This window comes from Chaetodon auriga, chromosome 10 (genome assembly GCF_051107435.1).
Source record: "Chaetodon auriga isolate fChaAug3 chromosome 10, fChaAug3.hap1, whole genome shotgun sequence".
Lineage (NCBI taxonomy): Eukaryota > Metazoa > Chordata > Actinopteri > Chaetodontiformes > Chaetodontidae > Chaetodon > Chaetodon auriga.
In genome coordinates, this window is record NC_135083.1 from 17,279,878 (window position 1) to 17,299,636 (window position 19,759).

Below are 19,759 nucleotides of genomic sequence, written 5' to 3' on the forward strand. Positions count from 1 at the left end.
TGCATGAGGCCAGCTGGTTGCACAAAGACAATCTAAATATTGATATATGACACTGATAAATGATTCTTTTATTCTAATTAACGAGGTAAGACTCGCAGGCAGACAGTCTGTACTCCATCCCCACAGGGCTGTCAATCATGACCGCTCAGATAAAACTAGGCCACAGTCGCAACATCACCCAGAAAGCATTAGCAGGTGAAAAGCTGTCTCGGCTGAAACCCGACCACATTTTGATGAGAAGTTAAATTCTGTTCCGCAGCTTTTCACTGACTAATCACCAGAAAAAAGCTCACCAACTTCGCCTCCCTGCTAACACTCCCGTGTGTTTTTACCTCCATGGGGTTGACGGTGATGGTGAGGGCGGAGTCGTCCCAGTCCATCTCGTTCTCCTTGCCGTTCTCCTGGTCTCTCATGGTGCGCTGGTGTGCCGCTCGGATGCGGAACACGCCCAGGATGATCATAAACACCAGGAAGCTAACACACACCACAATGACAATGGTGGCGGCGCTGGGGACCACTGCAGGCGGAGCACACACACAGACAGGCACAAAATGACAGGTTGGATGTAAACTACGTTTGATTTGCACATGGTTTAATTGCCACATTACTACCTTCTTACAGCTTTATGTGGGGAGACACAGCTTCCACCGTCTGAGGACATTTCAAGGGCTTCAGTTTCACGGTGTGCCAGTGCTGATGCTAATGGCTTCTTAGTAACCTGGACATGAATGCTTTGTGCTGCTCTAGGTGTGTGTCTTTCTTTAAATAGCTTTGCCTGTCTCCCGCTAACCTGCTCCACTTTACCCCTTTTAGCAGCAAAGGGCCTCTCTTGTGTGGTGGCAGGCTTAGCGAGCCTGACAGCCTAGAGGATTACTGAGGCCGGGAAATAAAAGGGTGTGCTCAGACCACCGCCTGTACAGATGTCACACACAGCACTCAAGAGTAATCCCTTAACTTGTGCCATTAAAAAAAAATTAAATGGGCAAACAACCAGTGGTTCCTACGTGCCCCACTTCTGGTTAATAGAATGTAATCCATCCTGAGCAATGCTTGCTATACCAGAACACTTCTTTCTACAGCAACAACAGTCAAGCAGATTATTGGTTTGATTAGGACGTTTGGTAACAATGATAACACTGAAGTGTTATTATTCATCAAGCGATTGTAAAACATGTACCAAGTCTTGGTCTTGTGTTTGTGTGATGCAAAGGACAATTGATTTTCGTGTTTTGTATTGATTTTTTCAGCCTCCCGTGTTGCACTACCTGACGCCTGGTGAGCGTTGACCAGGTTGTGACCTGATAGATCCACAGAGGCGTGATGCACGGGGTTAATAAAGTTGGGCTGCACCATAGCATTGTTTGCATGCTCCACTGGACTGGCTGTGTGGATTACGTTCACCTGGAGAGAATAAAAACCACAAACACACATATATATGGTCACTCGAACGTTTTACAACATCAGGGCGCCACTTGCTGCGGTCTGTTGTGATGCATCGCTGCTATGTGACGTAGCTGAAGGGTGCTCAGTCATACCTCGACCTTGAAGTCATTGCTGATGTAGCGACCGTTGAGTTCAGAGCAGACCAGCTTGAATTTCCTGTCAAAGAGAGCCTCTGTGTGCCAGTTCTTGTAGCGGATAAGATGCAAGACCTGCTCGTAGTTGGCCATGGTGTTCACACCTGGAACACACAGAGAGAAGCTCGTGTCAAAAAGAAATCTGATCAGCGATCAGCAGCACAAAGTGTCAGAAAGGTTCTCCATATCAGTTATTATAGCTTTATTATTAGAAATGTATTCTAATACCCCGAGAGACAGTAAAGACTGACATTTGTTGAGTCTGACTCCGAATCACTCTGGTGTACATGTCCATGACTTATGATAACATATTCTTATTTGTTTAAATATGAGGACTCAGCGTTAAACAGATTTCAAGGAGTTTACTTCTTCTGTAAAGCAGCTGTTTTCTGAAAAGCTATCATAACATTATCAAAGAAACCGTGAAACGGCTCTGCGCTCTGTACCGGTGATGACGAGGCCCAGGTTTGATGAACTCATCTCCAGGCCGTGCTGCTGCAGCTGGGCCATGTCCACCTCCAGGCTCTCATGCTCCCCGTCCAGCTCGTCTCCCACCACAGTCACTTCACACGTGTCCAGGTTGTGCATGATCTCTTCTGACACCACTGTCTCTTGGACTGAATGAACGATGGAGAAGAGAGATTTAGAATGAAGAGCTGCAGGGATCTTCACCAGTTCAGAAGGATCCATCGGGCCTGTAATGCCAGAATTCACTGTTTGGCTTATTTCTGAACTGTTTACGGTACTCTGACTTCATTCCTATAACATAATGAACTTGATGCTTTTTTTATTCCCAGTCTACTTCCTCATTAGAAATAATTCAAAACAACACAGCTCCTCCCTTTTCTGCTGAAGTACAACTCTTACCTTGTTTTACTGTTATCAGCATCATTTTTACTATATTGTGCATTTGTTATCTTTACTCTCCCATTTTTACTATTACATTAGCATTATCATTATGTCTTCTTTACAGAGGTTTGTGTATTTGTAGTTATTTATCTGTTTTTTACCTTTTTATGTATTTCATCCTTCTTTCTAACTGTGTGTTGAGCAACTTGTACTGCAACAAAGCAATTTCCCTGCGGGATCAATAAAGTTTTCTGAATCTGAAAACCTGGAACCTACATTACACACAAGGCAACCAGGCAGCTGACAGTTGGGTCGTAGCCTCAGATGAAGATGTGGCCTGTGGATTCAAACTGACTGGCTACACTTCACATATACAAAGAATAATTAATGAGTAGCTCAAGTGCTTTAGAGAGCAATTAATGGAAAAAAAGGTGCAAGGGTTAGAGGAGGAGGATGAAGAACTGAGTCAAGATGAGTAAGCGTCCTAGATAACACAATATGGAACACCACAGTCTGATCGTTGACAAATTAGAAATGTTGGGCAATAGTACAGCCCAGCATGAGCTGCTCCACCCTTCACCGATAATACAACAGGTAGGCTTGTCTTCTTTGTTTGTCTGTGTGCCTCATGTACACAGTCAGCAGTGATTACTCTGATAGCTTCATCAACTGCAGCAGGTCGGCCACAATATCGTTAAGAGCAAATATGTTCCATGTATGGTCTGACTGTCAGGTACAGCAATCTGTCTTCTGTTCTTAAGAATGAGAGGTGTGAAACATGGGAGACAGCTCAGAAACAATTAATGGAAAGATATATCAACTAATGATTTTGATTTGACTATATTTTAACAGCCCTGCTAAGGCGGCCTGTCTTCTCCATTTTGTTTTTGAAACAAATGAATATTTCATGTACACACAGTTTGCACCTCTTGACTCTGTGGAAGCTCTCATTAATGATTCTTAGTCATGTACTGTGACATCTCACTTGTTGGTGGTGGAAGGTGGGGCAGGGTAATGCAGGTAATAGCAAGAGATCTCTGTAAGCCCTTTTGTCCCATATGGCCTGCTGTTCACCACAGGACATCGAATCATCCGGTATCTGTGTCAACCTCAGTGCATGTCTATTGTCTGTCCTCGTCTTAGCTCATATACAAGCCTAACAGATGGCACTGCTGGTCACTGACCCCTCCCATAATGCAGTAAACAACTTATCTCTTTTCACCCTCCCTCTCTGTCCAATCCTGTCGTCCTGCAGGCATAATCCTCACACTAAACCAGGTTCTGTACATCCTCACAGCTATTAACTGTACATTCACTGTATCTGCAGAGCCATTCAGTGTCTGAGGTGATTTAACCAAAGCAACGGATGGAGCGTCACTCTGTATCGCACTGCCTCTGGAGCCACAAGAATAAGATTACATATGTGGCCGTGTTAAAGTAGAAAATCCACGTATATAACTCAGAGAATGAGCATGCTGTTAAGTGAATAACACGACTAATCCACTGAAAAATGGGTGAGCTATACTTAAAGAATGCCTTACATTATCAGGGGTTCACGTCTGGATCATATGAACATTTCTCTTACCCGTGGGGTCATCGTCAGCTCCTTCTGCTGCTTCAGACTCGGTGTCGGCCTCCACTTCGCGGGTGATGGTGCTAACGATCCGTAGCTCGGGGAACAGCGTCACGCCTTCCTGGCTCTCGAATTCAGCAGCGCTGCGGGCAAAGTGGTCAATGCCGCTCAGGCTGATCTTGGGCTCCTCGGGCTGCAGCACCATCACATAACCTTCAGCATCTGGCACCGTTACGCAGGACTCCTCATTGAAGCATCTGAGGGGAGATTTAAGTTTGAATACCTGGACACATGGATCTCTTATCTTTTGTTTTATGCTGGTTCTTCCTCTGCCTTGACAGACATAGTCTAATATATGTCCGGTTGAGGCAGGGTGATGGGGAAAGACATGACACTGAGATGGACTGTTACAGCTTCATAACAAACATGACAAATGAAAGCGAAAGGACTGAAGCCACCTGGACATCAACAATGGCATGAAAGGGAAAGGAAACAAAGAATTCAGGGGTGAACACCTAAATTTGTAGCACCATAGAAGACAAACACTCGAGGATCTCTACAAGCTGTTTAGTAGTAAAATTAGTCTGACAGAAAGGGCTGAGGAACATTTTTTAAACTCCATTTAGTAATTGTGTGCAGCTTTATGTGTCCCAATTGGTCAAATGTGCAATAAGTACTGCTAAATAGTAAGCTCTGCTCCAGAAAGGGAAGGAACATAAAAACACAGGAAGAGATTCTTCTCCTGCATTTGTAAAAAGACGTTCTTAATGATGTGGAGAATAAGTGTACAAGGTAAAAAAAAGCCACTTTCCATTTCACTGTGCATCTCCACATATAAAATGCTTCTTACAGTGCTTCCCTCCACATATTTACATGTAGTGGCACCAACAGTGCCACTGCAAAGTTGGTCTTGCACGTAGAAACTGCAGGTGGAAGAGGAATTCATCATTTGGTTTAACTGCTCAGTCAACACGGTGTTGATACAGGCTGGTGCATATGCAGATAGGAACAAATGTTCAACTGCAGCACTAACTGGAGCTGATCTTGGGAGTCGGCTAAGCAGAAACCTGAGTCTTAACATATTCTCCTGCACCATCATCTACAAATCTAATGCTGTTCTGTTATTCACACTCCGATCTCTGAATAGATCGCTGTTATAAAAAAACTGACATCAAAGAGAACTGAATACAAAATGCAGCATCTTTCAGCGCTTCTGCCTCTGTCATTCTCCAACCCCAAAACCTTTCATGTTTACTCTCTTTGTTATGGAAATAAGGTCAAACTACTGACCTCTATTTTACCTCAACAAACCATCCTTACACTGAACGCAGAAAGATGAACCCTCTCTGAAAGTCTAATAGGCAGAAGGAACCTGTTCCACAAAAGCTGCTGACTGACAGATGAGGTGACACGCCAGACACCGAGCACAAAAAAAACAGCTGGAGAAGAACTTTTGGCTTCTGCTACTTACTTGACGGTGGTGGAGATGCGAAGGTGCCTGATGCCAGGGGTCGGGAACTGCCGGGAGTTCAAGTAGGAGATGTGCTGCATGACCTTGTCAAAGGCATCAATGTCGTCGCCCTCCACGGTCAGAGAGGACTGGTTGGGGTTAAACTCGACCTGACAGTAGACATCAAGGTGACAGACTGACAAGATGGAAAATAATCTATTGCTTCTGTTCTTTCTCCTCTGCCTTTTTATTGTTAAATATTGGATATGTACACTCATAAATGCGAGTTTAGAGCACACTTTGCTTCCCCTTATCACAAGCCTAAAAGCTTTGGAATCACTGAGTTAGACGGTGTCCTCGATGCACAAATATACTCTGATTCAACCTGACTGAGCTTGAGTGTGTTTGGATATTTAAAACCTTTTGCCTCCCTCACCTTGACAGCTGAAGCTACCTCCTCAGGCAGCTGCACGTCCAGTCCTTCCTTGCAGGTGTACAAACAGTCGATCACCTTCTTATTCTCCAGCTTGCCAGAGCGGATCATCAGTCCGGCTAGGTTCCCCCGGAAAAACTGTGCCATTCGAGCATTTCCGCCTGGGTGCGTCAGGACGGAGGTGAGTGGGAGAAAACAGTAACACACACATAAAGAAAAGCAGTTACTCAAGTGTACACTGCACAGATTTCACCTTTTCTGGGCTGGAGATTCAAGCATGCCGTCTCAATGTGTAAAGATGGCGTGAATGACATTCATGCAAATTAGTACGTGTGCTCTGACAAGGCCAGAGGCCCTGTGAGCGAGAATGATGGATGAGCTTACACACAAGCCTGAGACACATGCAACATCTGCACCGGCACGGTGAACCACTGCCTTAATGTGGAAAAGAGAGACATCAACAGTGGAAAAAGAAACTCAAAGAAGGGATTATCTAAAATAAGGGTGAAATTAATCCTCTTTAGTCATCTTATTTTCACAAACTACTGGAACCATGTTGATGAAAAAAAAAAAAACCAGAAACTGGGAGCCTTGAAATTTCAATTTAACTGAGTATTCTGTATCTCTGTGAGGGGCATCAATCCTGCCTAATGAGAGGTGAAAAAATTGTGTCCTGCTAAACCTTAAATTAAGTCTGAAACACTGAAGAGACAAACCTGGACCTTCAAATGTAAAGACCTCACAGTCATCAAGTGATGTGTGCGTGTGCCTGAGTGTGCTGCTGTAGGCTGGTTATCTGATACGGAGGAGCTCCTGCTTCTGACACTAAGGTCATGTCCTGAAAGAAGAGCCTGCACTGCCAAAATACTGCAGCCAGGTCACAGTTTTGTGAGCACTATGTGTCTATTTCTGTTCTGCTTGTGTGGAAAACAACCACCTGGCTGCTGCAGCCAGAAGTAGATAATGGAGAATGAAGAAAACACAAAAAATAATGCAGGCAGCAGTAACATCACACCAGTCTCACACATACTGCATCATGCTGCAAAGAGTTAGGAAAAAAAGAAATCTTTCTGCATCTAGAATGTGTAAGAATCATTCTAGCTGAAATGGTATGAGGATGCAGTTAGCATGGTGGGACACTGAGGACACATGGACATAACTGAGGAGTAAGGGAAAGAGTTGAGCAACCTGAGGTGGGCTCAGAGACTGACTCAGTGTCATTGTCATGTCCTGAGTTGTCTGTAAAGGACAGAAACAAGAGAGCAGGGAGAGACAGGGAGGAAGGTTGAGGATCTGCAGTAGATTCAGATGCTGCATACGAGGTCATGGCATATCACTGGAGAATCTAAGAAAGAGTTAATACAATAACATGCACCCCAATTTTACACAAGCTCTAACCAACAAATATAAGGATACGGATCAAAGACAGCATTAGAGTATCTTTGTGCTATTTCTGCTGTCAAAAACAGTAAAATGCTAGAGACACATTTGAAACATATGCAAGAGAAATTCAGGTCTTTCTTCACTGTGTATCTGTGCTTCAGATTTGTATTTGTAAATTAACATGTTTTAGTCACACAAGTGAATTGTGGCTCATTCAATGCACTGAAGAGTTTTACCTTGCCAACAGGCACCAATGGTGAGCTGAGTTTCGATCTTGGAGGCGTGCAGCGGGTAGTCCTCTGTAACCAGGAAGGGCTCAAAGGTAGTTCCGTCCACAAACAGAGAGACGGTGGGGAACTCCACGTTCAGCACATAGTGATGCCACTCTTTGTCACACACCTGAGAAGAACAGAGGGGATGGATAGCTGAAGCATCGTACAACTGTGACTAACTCCATTCTTAATTAAATATCGTTCTCGAGGCCTGCACAAAGTCTGGCAGTCAAAGCAGCTGACCTGGTCCAGTTTCCAGTGGAACTCGGCTGGCTTGTAGTTCTCGGCCTCTGATGGATCCTGGCGGAGGAGAAGGATCAGCCTGCAGTTGTGGACGTAGAGCGAGTAGTGGTGTCTGTTCATCTCTGCAGGAGACAATATGAGAGGAGATGTGAATATTTGGTGGATGGGTATAGATTATTTTTAATCATTTCCCCTGACACACGACGGACATAAAGACATTTACTGGTATTAGTAGCACTTAACTATATTTCAAAGTTCCGAATCTTCCCTAGAGGCCATGATAAGCAATAACAGAAAGATCCAAGGCCTGTGGTGTTACTGTATTATATTAACAACCAATGTCTCCACAAAAGAAGACAGTACATTAATCATGAATACTGGAAGCCCTACAAGCACAAGCCTGCAGTCATGTGCCTTATGATTACATAAACAACATCTCTGAAATATCGAACTACTGGGATTTGTCATCAGCCGATGACAATTTCATCCATGGCACTTCCTGTTTTTATAATTTACAAACCTGTCCTGTCATGACAGGCTGTCACAGTGGCAGGAAAGACCATTTTGAAACCAGTTCCACAATCAGCTCCCATTAACACCAGTACTGTTCTGTGACCCAGAAATGCAACTATGGCTTATTTTCTTGAGAAACTATCAGAAACAACACAAGTCAGAAAGTCAGGATTCATCAGCACGTGTAGTCTTAGTACCAAACACCAACTGGCTGTTAATCCTAGAAATGATTCAAAGATTTTCAGGGCTTTTCTCAATATGTATCTACAGGCTTAGTCTATCACAGTATCTTATAACAATCTGTCAGATTATGTCATGTGCTTTAAGTAGAGAGCATCAGGTTAAATATTAACATGTATCTGCCTGCTTCTTTCCTATCAGTAAAACTCTGGGTTACTTAAATGGCTGCTCAGACGAAGGGAGATGTTTTAAGACATGCTGGTAACTTATGATGTAATCCAAAAATTATAAAGAAATAACCAACAGACTGATTTGATAGTAACGACAGATTGTTTCACCCCCTCTGTGGTCACACTTTGTCCAAGACGTGATGTCCAAGCTTCAGTCTGGTGTTCAATATGAAGTTTCGGTATTAAGAGGCTTAAGCAGACTTAAATGTAGAAGACATGAACTGAATGTGAGACATTTCTGTTTCTGTGAAACGGTGCTGAATAGAGGTCACGAACAGTGCTGAGATCATGGGTATGGGAGCTTCCTGTCCAGGGCACAGCCGTTCTGATGTAATCCTTCTTATATAAGCAGTCGCACAGCCGATGAGCTGCCTCTCACTGGCCACGGCAGAGACTTTACAGTCAACAAGATCAAGGAGCTTGTGACCACACGCAAAATTTACAACTAGTGACAAAAATGGAAAGGTCAGTGAGCACTCAGCAGAGGTGAGACAGAAAATATAGAAGGACGTGCGCTTCCACGTGTTAGCAAGCTAGATGAGCACCAACGCACCAACTATCGCCTGAAGCTCTTTTCATACAGGGATATTTTCAGATATCCTATGTGAAACAATAATGAGTGTGCCACTGAGATATCAAAAGAGTCGCACACAGATTTTGACTCCTTCAGCAGATGCCAGATATTTTAATGTAATGCAGAGAGCTGAAACGTTCAGATAAGTGAGTGCACGGCTGGTCTTCACAATGGTTAATATCTGCACAGTACAAGTTTTATGCATTTCATTTTGTGCTGCTGCAGTGTGTCTGGCATTAAAGTCCAGCAGCCCTATCAGTATTTTTGACTGGATAAAAACCACCTATATTCACACAGAGGTTGAGAGTTTGACTTTATGAGCTGTACCGCCCTATTGTTTGTCATATTTTTAGAACGATTACTGATGTAAACAAAAACTAAAAGTCAAACTGGAGCTTTGACAGAATGCATCCATCAAACAATTCAACCCCTCTCCAGGGACGTTACCTGTTTTGTCCGAGTTGCAGAGGATGGTCTCCTTCTCATGGGCCCCGGGGCCATGTCTCATCCACACAGAGATGGTGAAAGGGTCCTTCAGGCTGGTGCTCACCATGCCATCGGGAACCTTGATGGCCTGGGTGCCGTTGAACTCAAACACCTGGTCGCTGTCGTGCCCGTTGTCGGTGGGCAGCCCAACCGTCCAGTTGGCGGAGCTGCTGGGTGCAGGCAGAAGCTCCACGGTGCCAGAGCTGGCTCCTGAAAAAAAAAAAAAATCAAAGAGGACAAAACATAATTATATTGGGCAGTTTGATTTATCATAAAAGAATTTTGATCACAACTACTGACAATAAACATTTCCAGTGGGGCGGTTACTCACCACACAGCTTGTGCAGGGACTTCTCAGAGTAGGTGTCACGATCGCAGCCCTTCCCAATATGGTTGGTTTCCAGTTCTACACTGGCTCGGATGGATGTGATTGGTTCATCACAGGTCTCCAAGTGCATGCTGGGGAAAAGCGCCAGGCTACCCGTGCCAGGCTCGTATTCAATCCTCTTATTGAAGCCTGAACGACAAAGTGAGAGGAAGAATAGAATGAAACGATGCCCTTCAGCACAGTGCAGATAACACATCAGCAGTCAATACAGGGGCTGTCAATAGTAATTACTCATTAAGACGTACTTCAGGCTTTCAGCCATGATAAAAGGCCTTGTGGCTTTAAGGAGTTAAATAACCTTTTTTATAAAGGCAGCCTGTGTGAACTGCGCCTTGGTGGACTGCTTTTGTTCTACAAAGAGACACACCTTAACAGTGATAGTTGGCGTGCTACAGCATGTAAAGAGGAGAGCTTTGATACCTTGCCAGCTGGGCTTGCAGGTGGGCTTGACGCTGATCTTGACCAGCACGTCCTCAGAGGCACGGTTCTTTCCGCAGTCGTAGGCAGTCACAGTCAGCTTGTACATGCGCTCTTTGCCGTAGCTCAGTTTCTCTGTGTTCTTGATGAAGCCTGAGCGAAGCGGGGAAAAAAACAGTGAGCTGTGAGTGTACGCAGAGACTGATTAGCATGCAAGTGATCATTAGAAACTGATGGGATTTGCTTGACTAAGATCAGATCCCAGTAATTTGCTGTCACATTTGAGCACCTTCACCAACATTACTTTGTGTCTACGAGACACAAACATGACTAATCCCAAAGTCAGAAACGAATGACCAACCGGGGTGACATTTAAAGCAGACCGTCATCGTCTCAAAAGGCAACAAGCTCCAGTGAATCTTAAATAACAGCACCTTTTTTAAACAGATCAATACACAATGTGATGTGTGTTGATAAAAATGTGGCTCTTCTGCATGTGTTGCAGCTTTTTCCCCTGAAAGGCACCAAGACTAGTCCACTAGGTGTAGGGCCTTACCATCTTTGTCGACGGTGAAGGGCACGTCGGGGGTGACGATCTCATAGTTGCAGATTTGGCTAAACTGGAAAGAGCAGTCAGCGTCCACTGCCTCCACCTTCAAGATGCTGTCATACTTCTTTCCCTCGATAACGGTGGCTTTGTAGGACTTCTCCTTGAACACTGGTGAATACTCATTGATGTCGTTTACCTGGATGTGCACAGTGGCCCTGAGAGAGACAAAGTATTCTATTGTCACACTGACGATGAGACGATATTAAAAATATATATGAGCACAATTTGGTTCAGTTGGTCCAGCGCAAAAAAAAAAAAAAAAAAACTTCAAAAAGCTTTTAAGTCCATTTCAGGTTCACACTGACTTGTTACAAGCAAGCAAACGAGTCTTATGGACTGACAGGTAACTCTTTCATTTGGCCGTTTTGCCGACTGTTATCCTGCATCATCAGGACTTCATGGAGCAGCATGGAGAAATCCAGTTCTCCTGAATGAAAGCAAAAGTAGCACTGCTTTGCTGCATCTTACACGTTTACTTATCCTCTCCACTGGTGACACTTTGTGACCAATTTTGCATATAAAATGTCAGAAAATAGTCAAAAATGCCTGTTCAAGTCCAAGTGAAGTCTTAATATGTCTTGCTTTGTGTGACCAAAAACCCAAAAGACATTCAGTCTGACAAAGAACAACAGGTATTGATTAATCTTCATCTAATCTACACGTTTCAGCTCCAGACCTCATATGTCATAAATAATGACACACAGGTAACGTCTTATATTGAAGTTTTGTTCACTTTTTGATAGCGAACTGTCAAAACGTCAACACACCTCTGTTCTAACACACCGTCACTCAAGTTCAGATGTGCAGTCACGTTTGCAGACCCAAATGATTTTGGAAAATTATAAGGATGACTTTTGACTTCAGCCCCTTAACAGTTCCCACAGCCAATAATAATTAACCTTTTAAATCCCTCGTAAAATCAAACAAACCCAACAAGCACATAAAACAGAGCTTATATGAAGCACACCAAATGGGTGCAGTGCAGTCAAACTGAACAGGATCTGCTCGAGAGCAGGGAAAACTTAGACCAGGCACACACCCTCTGAGCTGAACTCACTTGTGGGACTTCTTCATGTTGGCACCATCAGGACCTTCTCCACAGTCGTAGGCCTGGATGGTGAACGTGTGCTCCTTCTGCAGCTCGCAGTCCAGCTTATCCTTGGCCCTGATGACCCCCTCACCAGTGGACTTGTCCAGGACCACTGCCTCAAAGGGGACATTCTGTCCATGGATCCTGAAGCCGCAAATCTCACCTGAACATGTCAAGAGCCAAAAGAGAGTTTGCTCAGAATAACTGACAGGTGCGAAATGTAATTGTTCAAATTAAAAACTATGTTAACAACAAAACCATAAATTCACAGCAAAATAAATAAATGAAATAAAAACAGCCACAAGTTTTGGGTGCCAGGGAGTTGTAGTAGATTGGGGTGGGTGGTGGCTGTGGAGGAAGCCCAAAAGCACTGTCATATGGGTGAGGGCTCGGGTGGGGGAGTTGGGAGAGGGTGTGGGACATTTAGTATCATAGAAGACGGAGTGTCTTTTCCAAGCCACTTGAAAAACATTGCATCCAGTCATGCAGGCAGAAACCGAAAAGATGTGGACAGGCATTTCACAGGAGTACTTCAGATGTTATACTAAGTCATTAAACCAGGCCCAAAAAGTAAACGCATGGAGAACAGTATTTGAAGTGAAGATCATTTATCTGTCTAATGAATAACAATTAAAGCCTATCTTATGATAGAAACAATCACTTAAAGAAATTAGAGGAACAAAAACAAAATGAAAATCTTTACAATAGTGCACTGTGATAAAGTGATGCAGCACCAATTCAGTCATCAAAACCCGAAAAAGTCTGTGAAAGAAAACAAAAACCTCTCAGACAACAGCTCAGATAGTAGTTTTTCTTAATTACAAAAAGTCTTCCTGTGTAATTGTGCCTCTCGCCCAAAACTACTGCAAAATGAACCCAAACAAAATGAAATCATAGAGAACATAATCGCTACAATAACAGTATTCAAACCAAAAAAACAAAATACTGGATGAGAACTGGGGTTAGAAATATCAACTTGCTTGACATCCACATCAAATGACAACTGCAGCCATGCTAATGGTGGAGATTAGTGGTGGAGAATTAACTGAAGGGATCCACTGAGGCAAAGATGCAACAACAGAAACTTCGTAGCAGAGAGAGTTTGCATTAGTTAACAATCTCAGCAGCTTTCAGTTGAAGACTTAAATGTCAGAATAGTCCACAGGAGTCACAGTACCTGCATAGGCGTGATCGCTCACAGAGAGGCACCACGAATATGGATGATGCCTTTAAGATATTCACTCTTTGAATTCTAGTGTCAATTTCTGCTCCAATTTCCACGAGGAAGTTGCGAAATCATCAAATGTGTCCTTTCAGATTGTACTTTTATTATTATATGTGTCAAAAATTGGCTTATCTTTCCACATCTTTTAACTGAAAGGACTGGATTGGACGAAATAGCAGCCAAGTGAGTGAAAACTCCTGTTTTAAAGCAGCTTTCTGTTTCCTGGTGACAGCTGAAAAACTGTTAGGGTCTGCAAACTGCAATGGATGTCTCATGCACAGATATTTCTAAGTACAGTCAGCCCCACATCACACTTTTCATCCAGCTGTTGGAGCTCCAAAAAATTCAGGGTGAGAAAAACATAAAGTCGAGAAAACCGAATGGGAAGATTACAGAGCATGGCGGGAGTTTCTGTGTAAAAGTGTGGATGCTGTTTTTGCGTTAGTGGGTTAATAGTAACAACTAAGCACAAGGCAGAAGAAAGAGCCCAAGATCACCTTCTTCAGTGAGGGTCACCTCAAAACTCTCTACAAGGAAGGGAGAAAAGATAAACCCAGATCAGTTAGAAGAAGAGTTAGAATCTCAGAGAAAACACAGCGAGGACAGGAGGGAAACACACTCTTTAAGCTAAAAGCTTACAGAAGCATCATGAGAAAAAGCTCTCGTCATCAGCAGAAAGTCGTCTGCCCAGTTGAAAGAAAGAAAGAAAGGATTAAAATATTTTGAAAAGCCGGTCGTGTCGAAGCATTTGTAGCTTTATTACATGAAATGAAAATGGCAGATCATCAAATTACAACGGACAGAGGTCTCACTTTTTAACGTCTGCATGTTTTGGAGGATTCTGGAGACTCGAGAAGTTCATCTTCTCAAAACGCTGCACTTATATTTCCTGGATTGATCGATTTACTTTGATAATCACATGCAAAGAAATCGTGGAAGCAAAAATGAATAAAATGGTGATAAAATGGTTTGTTTTAAAGCCCGGTCAGGGCCTCCAGTGGGTTGGACCTGGTCATTTTGTTTTCACCTACTAAACAAATTAGAAATGGATTTCACATTAGGGACTGCTGTTCAGAGCCAGTCATGCAGTGGGAGTTGTGGGCCTCCGTGTTTACCACAGCAATAAAGACCAGCTCACATTAGGGCTTCAGGAATTCCTCAGCTTTTCACTCATCACACGGGCCTCTCAGCTCGGGTCGGGTCAGCCATCACAGTGATGGTTACGTATTGATTTTACACTCTTAACCTGCAGTGCTCACTGAGAGCGTATGAAATAAATGCAGTGACTTAGAATCTATCACTTGGCTAATAGGTCAATATGCTGGATATTTGGTGGCAGCTATCGAACCCATTTGCAGGAAGTGTGTTGCAGAAACAAGGACATTTTCTTTGTCTCGTCTAATGAACCAAACGATCCAGATCTGGCGGGTAAATGCTCCCTGCTTTGTGCTCCTCGCTTGTTTTGAACACAGTCATCCATGAACATTGAGCTCATTTTTAAGTTTGAAGGGCTTTGGTTTCAACTATTTCAACTCCAATCGGCCTGGCTGAACTCAGCACACACTGACAGCCAGCCCCACAGTGCAGCACTCTAAAACACACAAACACTTTTACAGTGGCTCCTCTTTCATGCTAAATATTCACCTAATCGCACTGATCTGACTTGAGAGCCTGCGACTGGACCTCTCTGGCTTGTGGGTCAGCTTTACAGGGAACCTTATTTGTCGGCACAGATTGGCCGGCTACGAGGAGACTGGCACGACAGAGCCGGTCACCCCTGCTGCCACGTGAAGCCAGATTGCCCGTTCTGTCTCGAGAGAGCGAGTTCACAGGGACACACAGTCCATTCCCAAAGTCCTGCTCATCAAAAAATGGTGCCCCAGCTGAAACAAGTGGGAGCACCGAGCTCTGCATTCAATGCTCATTAACTCTGAAAGGAGGCAAACATCATGCAGAGAGTGGACATATACAATTCCCCATCCCTCAGCAATGACGGGCCTCTCGCCTCACCTTAAAAACTGTGTGCTGCCAGGCCGATCAGCTCCTTAGAACAATCTAATGCCACGCACTGCAACATATGGCATCTCCTCTGACAGGCACGTGGACGGTAAAGCCTCACTTGCTAAATCAGAAGGAGTAATCTGAGATAAAAATGGCCATATCAAGCTGAGTGAGAGCACCGAGTGTGAAGGGAGCAGCAGACAAAAGATCACACAACTCGTGATGTGAAATGGTGGGAAATCATTTCTAGTGCGGTGGTGCTTTGAATCCTGGCCAAAGTCAGTCCTGATGTGATTAAACAAAAACCCCAGAGCTAATGCTGCCTGGGTACATAAAGCACACTAATTGTGCCTCTCCAGTGGGAGGGGGAGAAAAAAAAACTTAAAACATGAAAGAGTATTTTGATCTGGATATCAAAGGGGCCAATCTGCAGGATATGGCAGCCAGCTGTATGTCTGTATGACAGGCGTGTCATAAAAATGAGTGCAGAATGTCATTCAGACACGCAGTCTGCCAAAGTTATCCCCTCCCTCCTCCACCACTGAGTCAGTGAACATTTGATTCATATAAGAACAAATGGAGTATAATCTCACATATTACCTATATCACAGAGAGAGCTACAATTCATATATTAACCATGACGTGATGATTTCCTGTAAGATCAGCTCAAACTAGATTTGAGGCTGCGCTTCCATGTTGAGTAAATCTTTAAAGATTTACAAGAATAATTACTTCAGTTTATAAATAATCCATTAGCAAAATGATTACATGTCTTCGAAGATTAACATCAGCATCCTCAAAACGTCTATGAAATTTAGATTATTCACACTTGAACAGTTTTGTCTGCATCCATCACCTGTAACACAATCTCAAAGCTTTAATGGAGAGGAATTAGTAGGTTTTCCCTTAATCACATGTACAATGAGAGGAGAACAATTCCAAGTGAAGTGAAGCTGAGGGAGAAAAGGAAAAGCAGCAGCAGCATTAAACCCCCTCTCTCACCTGCGTAGCGTAGAGGAGCATCCTTGTCCAGAGCAATTAGAGGGGGGTCCAGAAGTACTTTGTCATCATTTTCCGTTACGATCCCGTGGTACGTTGTCTCGATCCATGGTTTGTGCTTATTGACTGTGAGAAACAGAGAGAGGTAGCGTCAGTGTCTACGATAGCACGAGTGATTTCTGCCCTGAGGTGAGATGTCTTGATTGGCAACTTGTTTTTCTCTCATCGGCACTTATCAGCAATTCACGCCTTTTTTCTTCAGTGTTTTTAATTATCAGATTTCGTCTGTGTTTTCTCAAATCGCTAGTTTGACTTTTATCTTTCCTCCCACTGCAGCTTAAGTAAATTTTTAATGAGGTTTTGGATGCTTTTAATATTATTTTTAGAAGCATTACACATAATGAAGGCTTCAGCTACAAAAGAACCAAGAGCTGAGGAGGACAGGGACGGTGCAGGGTTTCAGAGGGAACCAGACCACCTGGTGTTACATTTGCTGCTCTTGACCCTCCACTGCACGTCATTCTCCATCCTAAACACAATGTGCTCGAGTTGTGCTGTGCGATTTATCCAAATTGAGGACAAATTCTTCCAAGATGATTTTATGACAGCACAGCCTACATCAGAGCAGCCACACAGAACCACAATCCATATCACTTAATGACTCTGACTAGTGTATCACAGGCCAGTCTGGGGAGCAGCAGTTGGGCTGTTGCAGCTTTGTGTGCGAGTCATCCTGGGAAGCATCCCAGCTGCAGACAGGACTTGCTGTAGCCGGCGGCTGCAGAAAAAGCTGCAGTGAGTGACATATTTGGGCTGTCTTAGAAGACAGTGTTGACGCAAGGGAGCTGCAGCTCTCTTATAGGCAATATGTGCTCGCTCCACAGCACGGGGAGAGGACGGCAGTCTGTGCTACTGATCTGCAAAGGTGATGCTAACTCTGGCTGACAGCGCACTGTGAGGGACAGAAACACTGGGAGAGGTAACCGGACCAAACGCATTTCCCGATGATGAGAGTTCAGGCATAATATCATGTCAAAGCTAATCAGAGCTGCAGACTGCAACGTTACACAACTGATTTATGCAAGATCTGTTTACAAGCAGCCCTACTTATTGAAATTATGAATAATTGCTAATATTCTGATTTTTTTAAAAGCTATTCAAGCATGTAGGAAATCCTCATGTTGCCTCTCTGCCCTCATCTAACACTTCTGTCCTTATTCAGTCATTTCAGTGTAAACAGACTGATAAATTCAATGTGGCCAGGCCACGCGTTCAGTCTGATCCATGCTAATGAGGAAGTGCTGCAGCAGCCTAAACCAACACGGCAGGAAAAAAGCATGTGGCCCAAATGTTATATAGAAAACTGCCCTGGTTATGCAATAATCCATCTGGGGTTAACAATAATCTATTTAATGATTTATAAAACATCAGACTTTGCCAGTGGTTATATGGGAGCTTTCTTTTGGCTTCATGGGGGAATATTTCATTCATTCAAATGCAACATGTAAGTACTAAAGCACACATGAGGAGCAAAGGCAGAGGAAAATAAAGCTATTTTTTCTATCATTTCTGAGATATTATGCTTCAAAACAAAAGGCAATGGAGCCACAACAGCTGGCAAAAGTCTTGATTAATGTTCTGTGTGAACACGTCAAAAAATACATGACTTTTAGCAAATAAGCTAAACATTGATTTCAAGGAGAAAATGCTCATCAGGAGTGTCCTGATGAGCATTTTCTCCCCTTAAATATACCACAGCAGGGCAAGGTTTCACTTGATAGACAAAAGAGCCTCCAACAAATACTTTGCCATCATCAGGGCCATTTAAGTATCATTCTACCAAAAGCCCTCATGAGCAAATCATATTTCCAACTGATACTTTGGTATGTTAGTAAGAACTTACAGCATTTTCCCCCTTTGTCACTGTCCAAGAGCAAAATACTGTATTTCTGTTCCTGGGTAAATATACACAGGTGTTTGAAACACTTTACAAGATATAAAAAACAATGACATAAAATGAACGGCAGCTACTGTCAGATTCTAGTCTTGTTGGACAGGGCAGTAAGTTACAGGTGAGGCGAGTCATGCTGGAGAAAGACTGTTGATATTCACTGAAACTGAAATTCAGCAAATACCTCCTGACGTTCCGCTGGCTGTCCTTTCTGTGTGCGCGCTGAAAAAACGGGAAACAAACAAAGTGGCTGCGGCTGAACCACACAACAATATTCCAGCCAATCAGCGGCAGGCTGCATTCATACCCGTGTACAGGACAAGCGCAAGGAGAGGCGAGATGGGGAGAGCGAGCGGGACAGTAAGTTTAACATGCTAACGTCTAACCGGCTGTGAATAAGGAGAGATGGCGACATCAGCCATCTTTCTCCAGAATGACTCACCTCATCTTTAATAAGTAATGACAAACAGGCACTTGCTCAAATATGTATCTATCAATAGCACCATGGTGTAATAAGTATTTCATGTGGCATACTCTACTTCTGCCTGAAGTAGAAACTGTGGTTAGACAGTTTTGAGGTGTTTAAGGGGGGGGGGGGGGGGGGGCTCTTTGCTACTGATTACAAAAACAAGTTAAACGGTTTCTGAATGGTAACGCTCAATATCACCAGCTTCATGACTAACTGAAGCACATCCTCCATCCCATGTTCATCCAATTACTGGAGCACAATAACACATTCATTTCAACAAGCAACATTATTTGAACAGACTGTGGATTAATTACTGTGTTTGTGCTGCAAAATGCTAACGCTATTCACGTATTTGGTGAGGCTGCCAAACAAAAATGTCAGAACACTTCCACAGTTGTATATATTTCCAACAATTTTTCTGTATTTTATCTTTTTAAAAATATGCTCAAGTTACACAGTACATCAAAAATTAATGGCTGCAAAACAATTTTTCCTCTGAGTCTCGACAGTTAAAACCTAAGTGCGACGTGTTTTGAATGGTGAAATGAAATCCACCGCCATGTAACGCTGCAGAAAGCCTCGACAACACACGTTCATCATCTGACTAATGGGAAGACGCCTGATGTTCAGTAACGCAGTCTCTGCTACAATTACAATATGAGCTTCAAACAGTAACCAGATGAAAGGAAACCTACAAAAGCATAAATAAATGAGGATGTTTTCAAATGACTATAAATGTCAGCCAGCCAAATCCAATTTCAGCGAAGCAAATGACTTGTGTGTCTTAATTTAGTCAGTAATTTAGTTTATGTCATAATTCAGAGTAATTCTAAGAGATTACACAAT

The 19,759-nt window shown here is 43.3% G+C and overlaps 1 protein-coding gene across 4 annotated transcripts in view; it reads right to left on the reverse strand.

The window, feature by feature from the left end:
- clstn1 (calsyntenin 1) overlaps positions 1 to 19,759 on the reverse strand; it is a 35,369-nt gene that overhangs the window by 3,607 nt on the left and 12,003 nt on the right. Inside the window, exons 2-18 of one of the 4 annotated variants that reach the window (XM_076741004.1) lie at positions 16,497 to 16,619; positions 13,991 to 14,020; positions 12,236 to 12,431; positions 11,125 to 11,333; positions 10,572 to 10,721; positions 10,095 to 10,280; positions 9,725 to 9,973; positions 7,781 to 7,902; positions 7,502 to 7,664; positions 7,071 to 7,121; positions 5,886 to 6,043; positions 5,471 to 5,619; positions 4,012 to 4,256; positions 2,024 to 2,194; positions 1,536 to 1,681; positions 1,266 to 1,401; positions 333 to 517 (exon numbers count right to left, since the gene is read on the reverse strand). In XM_076741004.1, coding sequence (XP_076597119.1) covers positions 333 to 517; positions 1,266 to 1,401; positions 1,536 to 1,681; positions 2,024 to 2,194; positions 4,012 to 4,256; positions 5,471 to 5,619; positions 5,886 to 6,043; positions 7,071 to 7,121; positions 7,502 to 7,664; positions 7,781 to 7,902; positions 9,725 to 9,973; positions 10,095 to 10,280; positions 10,572 to 10,721; positions 11,125 to 11,333; positions 12,236 to 12,431; positions 13,991 to 14,020; positions 16,497 to 16,619 — 2,669 coding nt within the window. The remainder of the gene's footprint in view (positions 1 to 332; positions 518 to 1,265; positions 1,402 to 1,535; positions 1,682 to 2,023; positions 2,195 to 4,011; positions 4,257 to 5,470; positions 5,620 to 5,885; positions 6,044 to 7,070; positions 7,122 to 7,501; positions 7,665 to 7,780; positions 7,903 to 9,724; positions 9,974 to 10,094; positions 10,281 to 10,571; positions 10,722 to 11,124; positions 11,334 to 12,235; positions 12,432 to 13,990; positions 14,021 to 16,496; positions 16,620 to 19,759) is intronic. The other 3 variants (XM_076741005.1, XM_076741006.1, XM_076741007.1) reach the window with 3 other exon arrangements.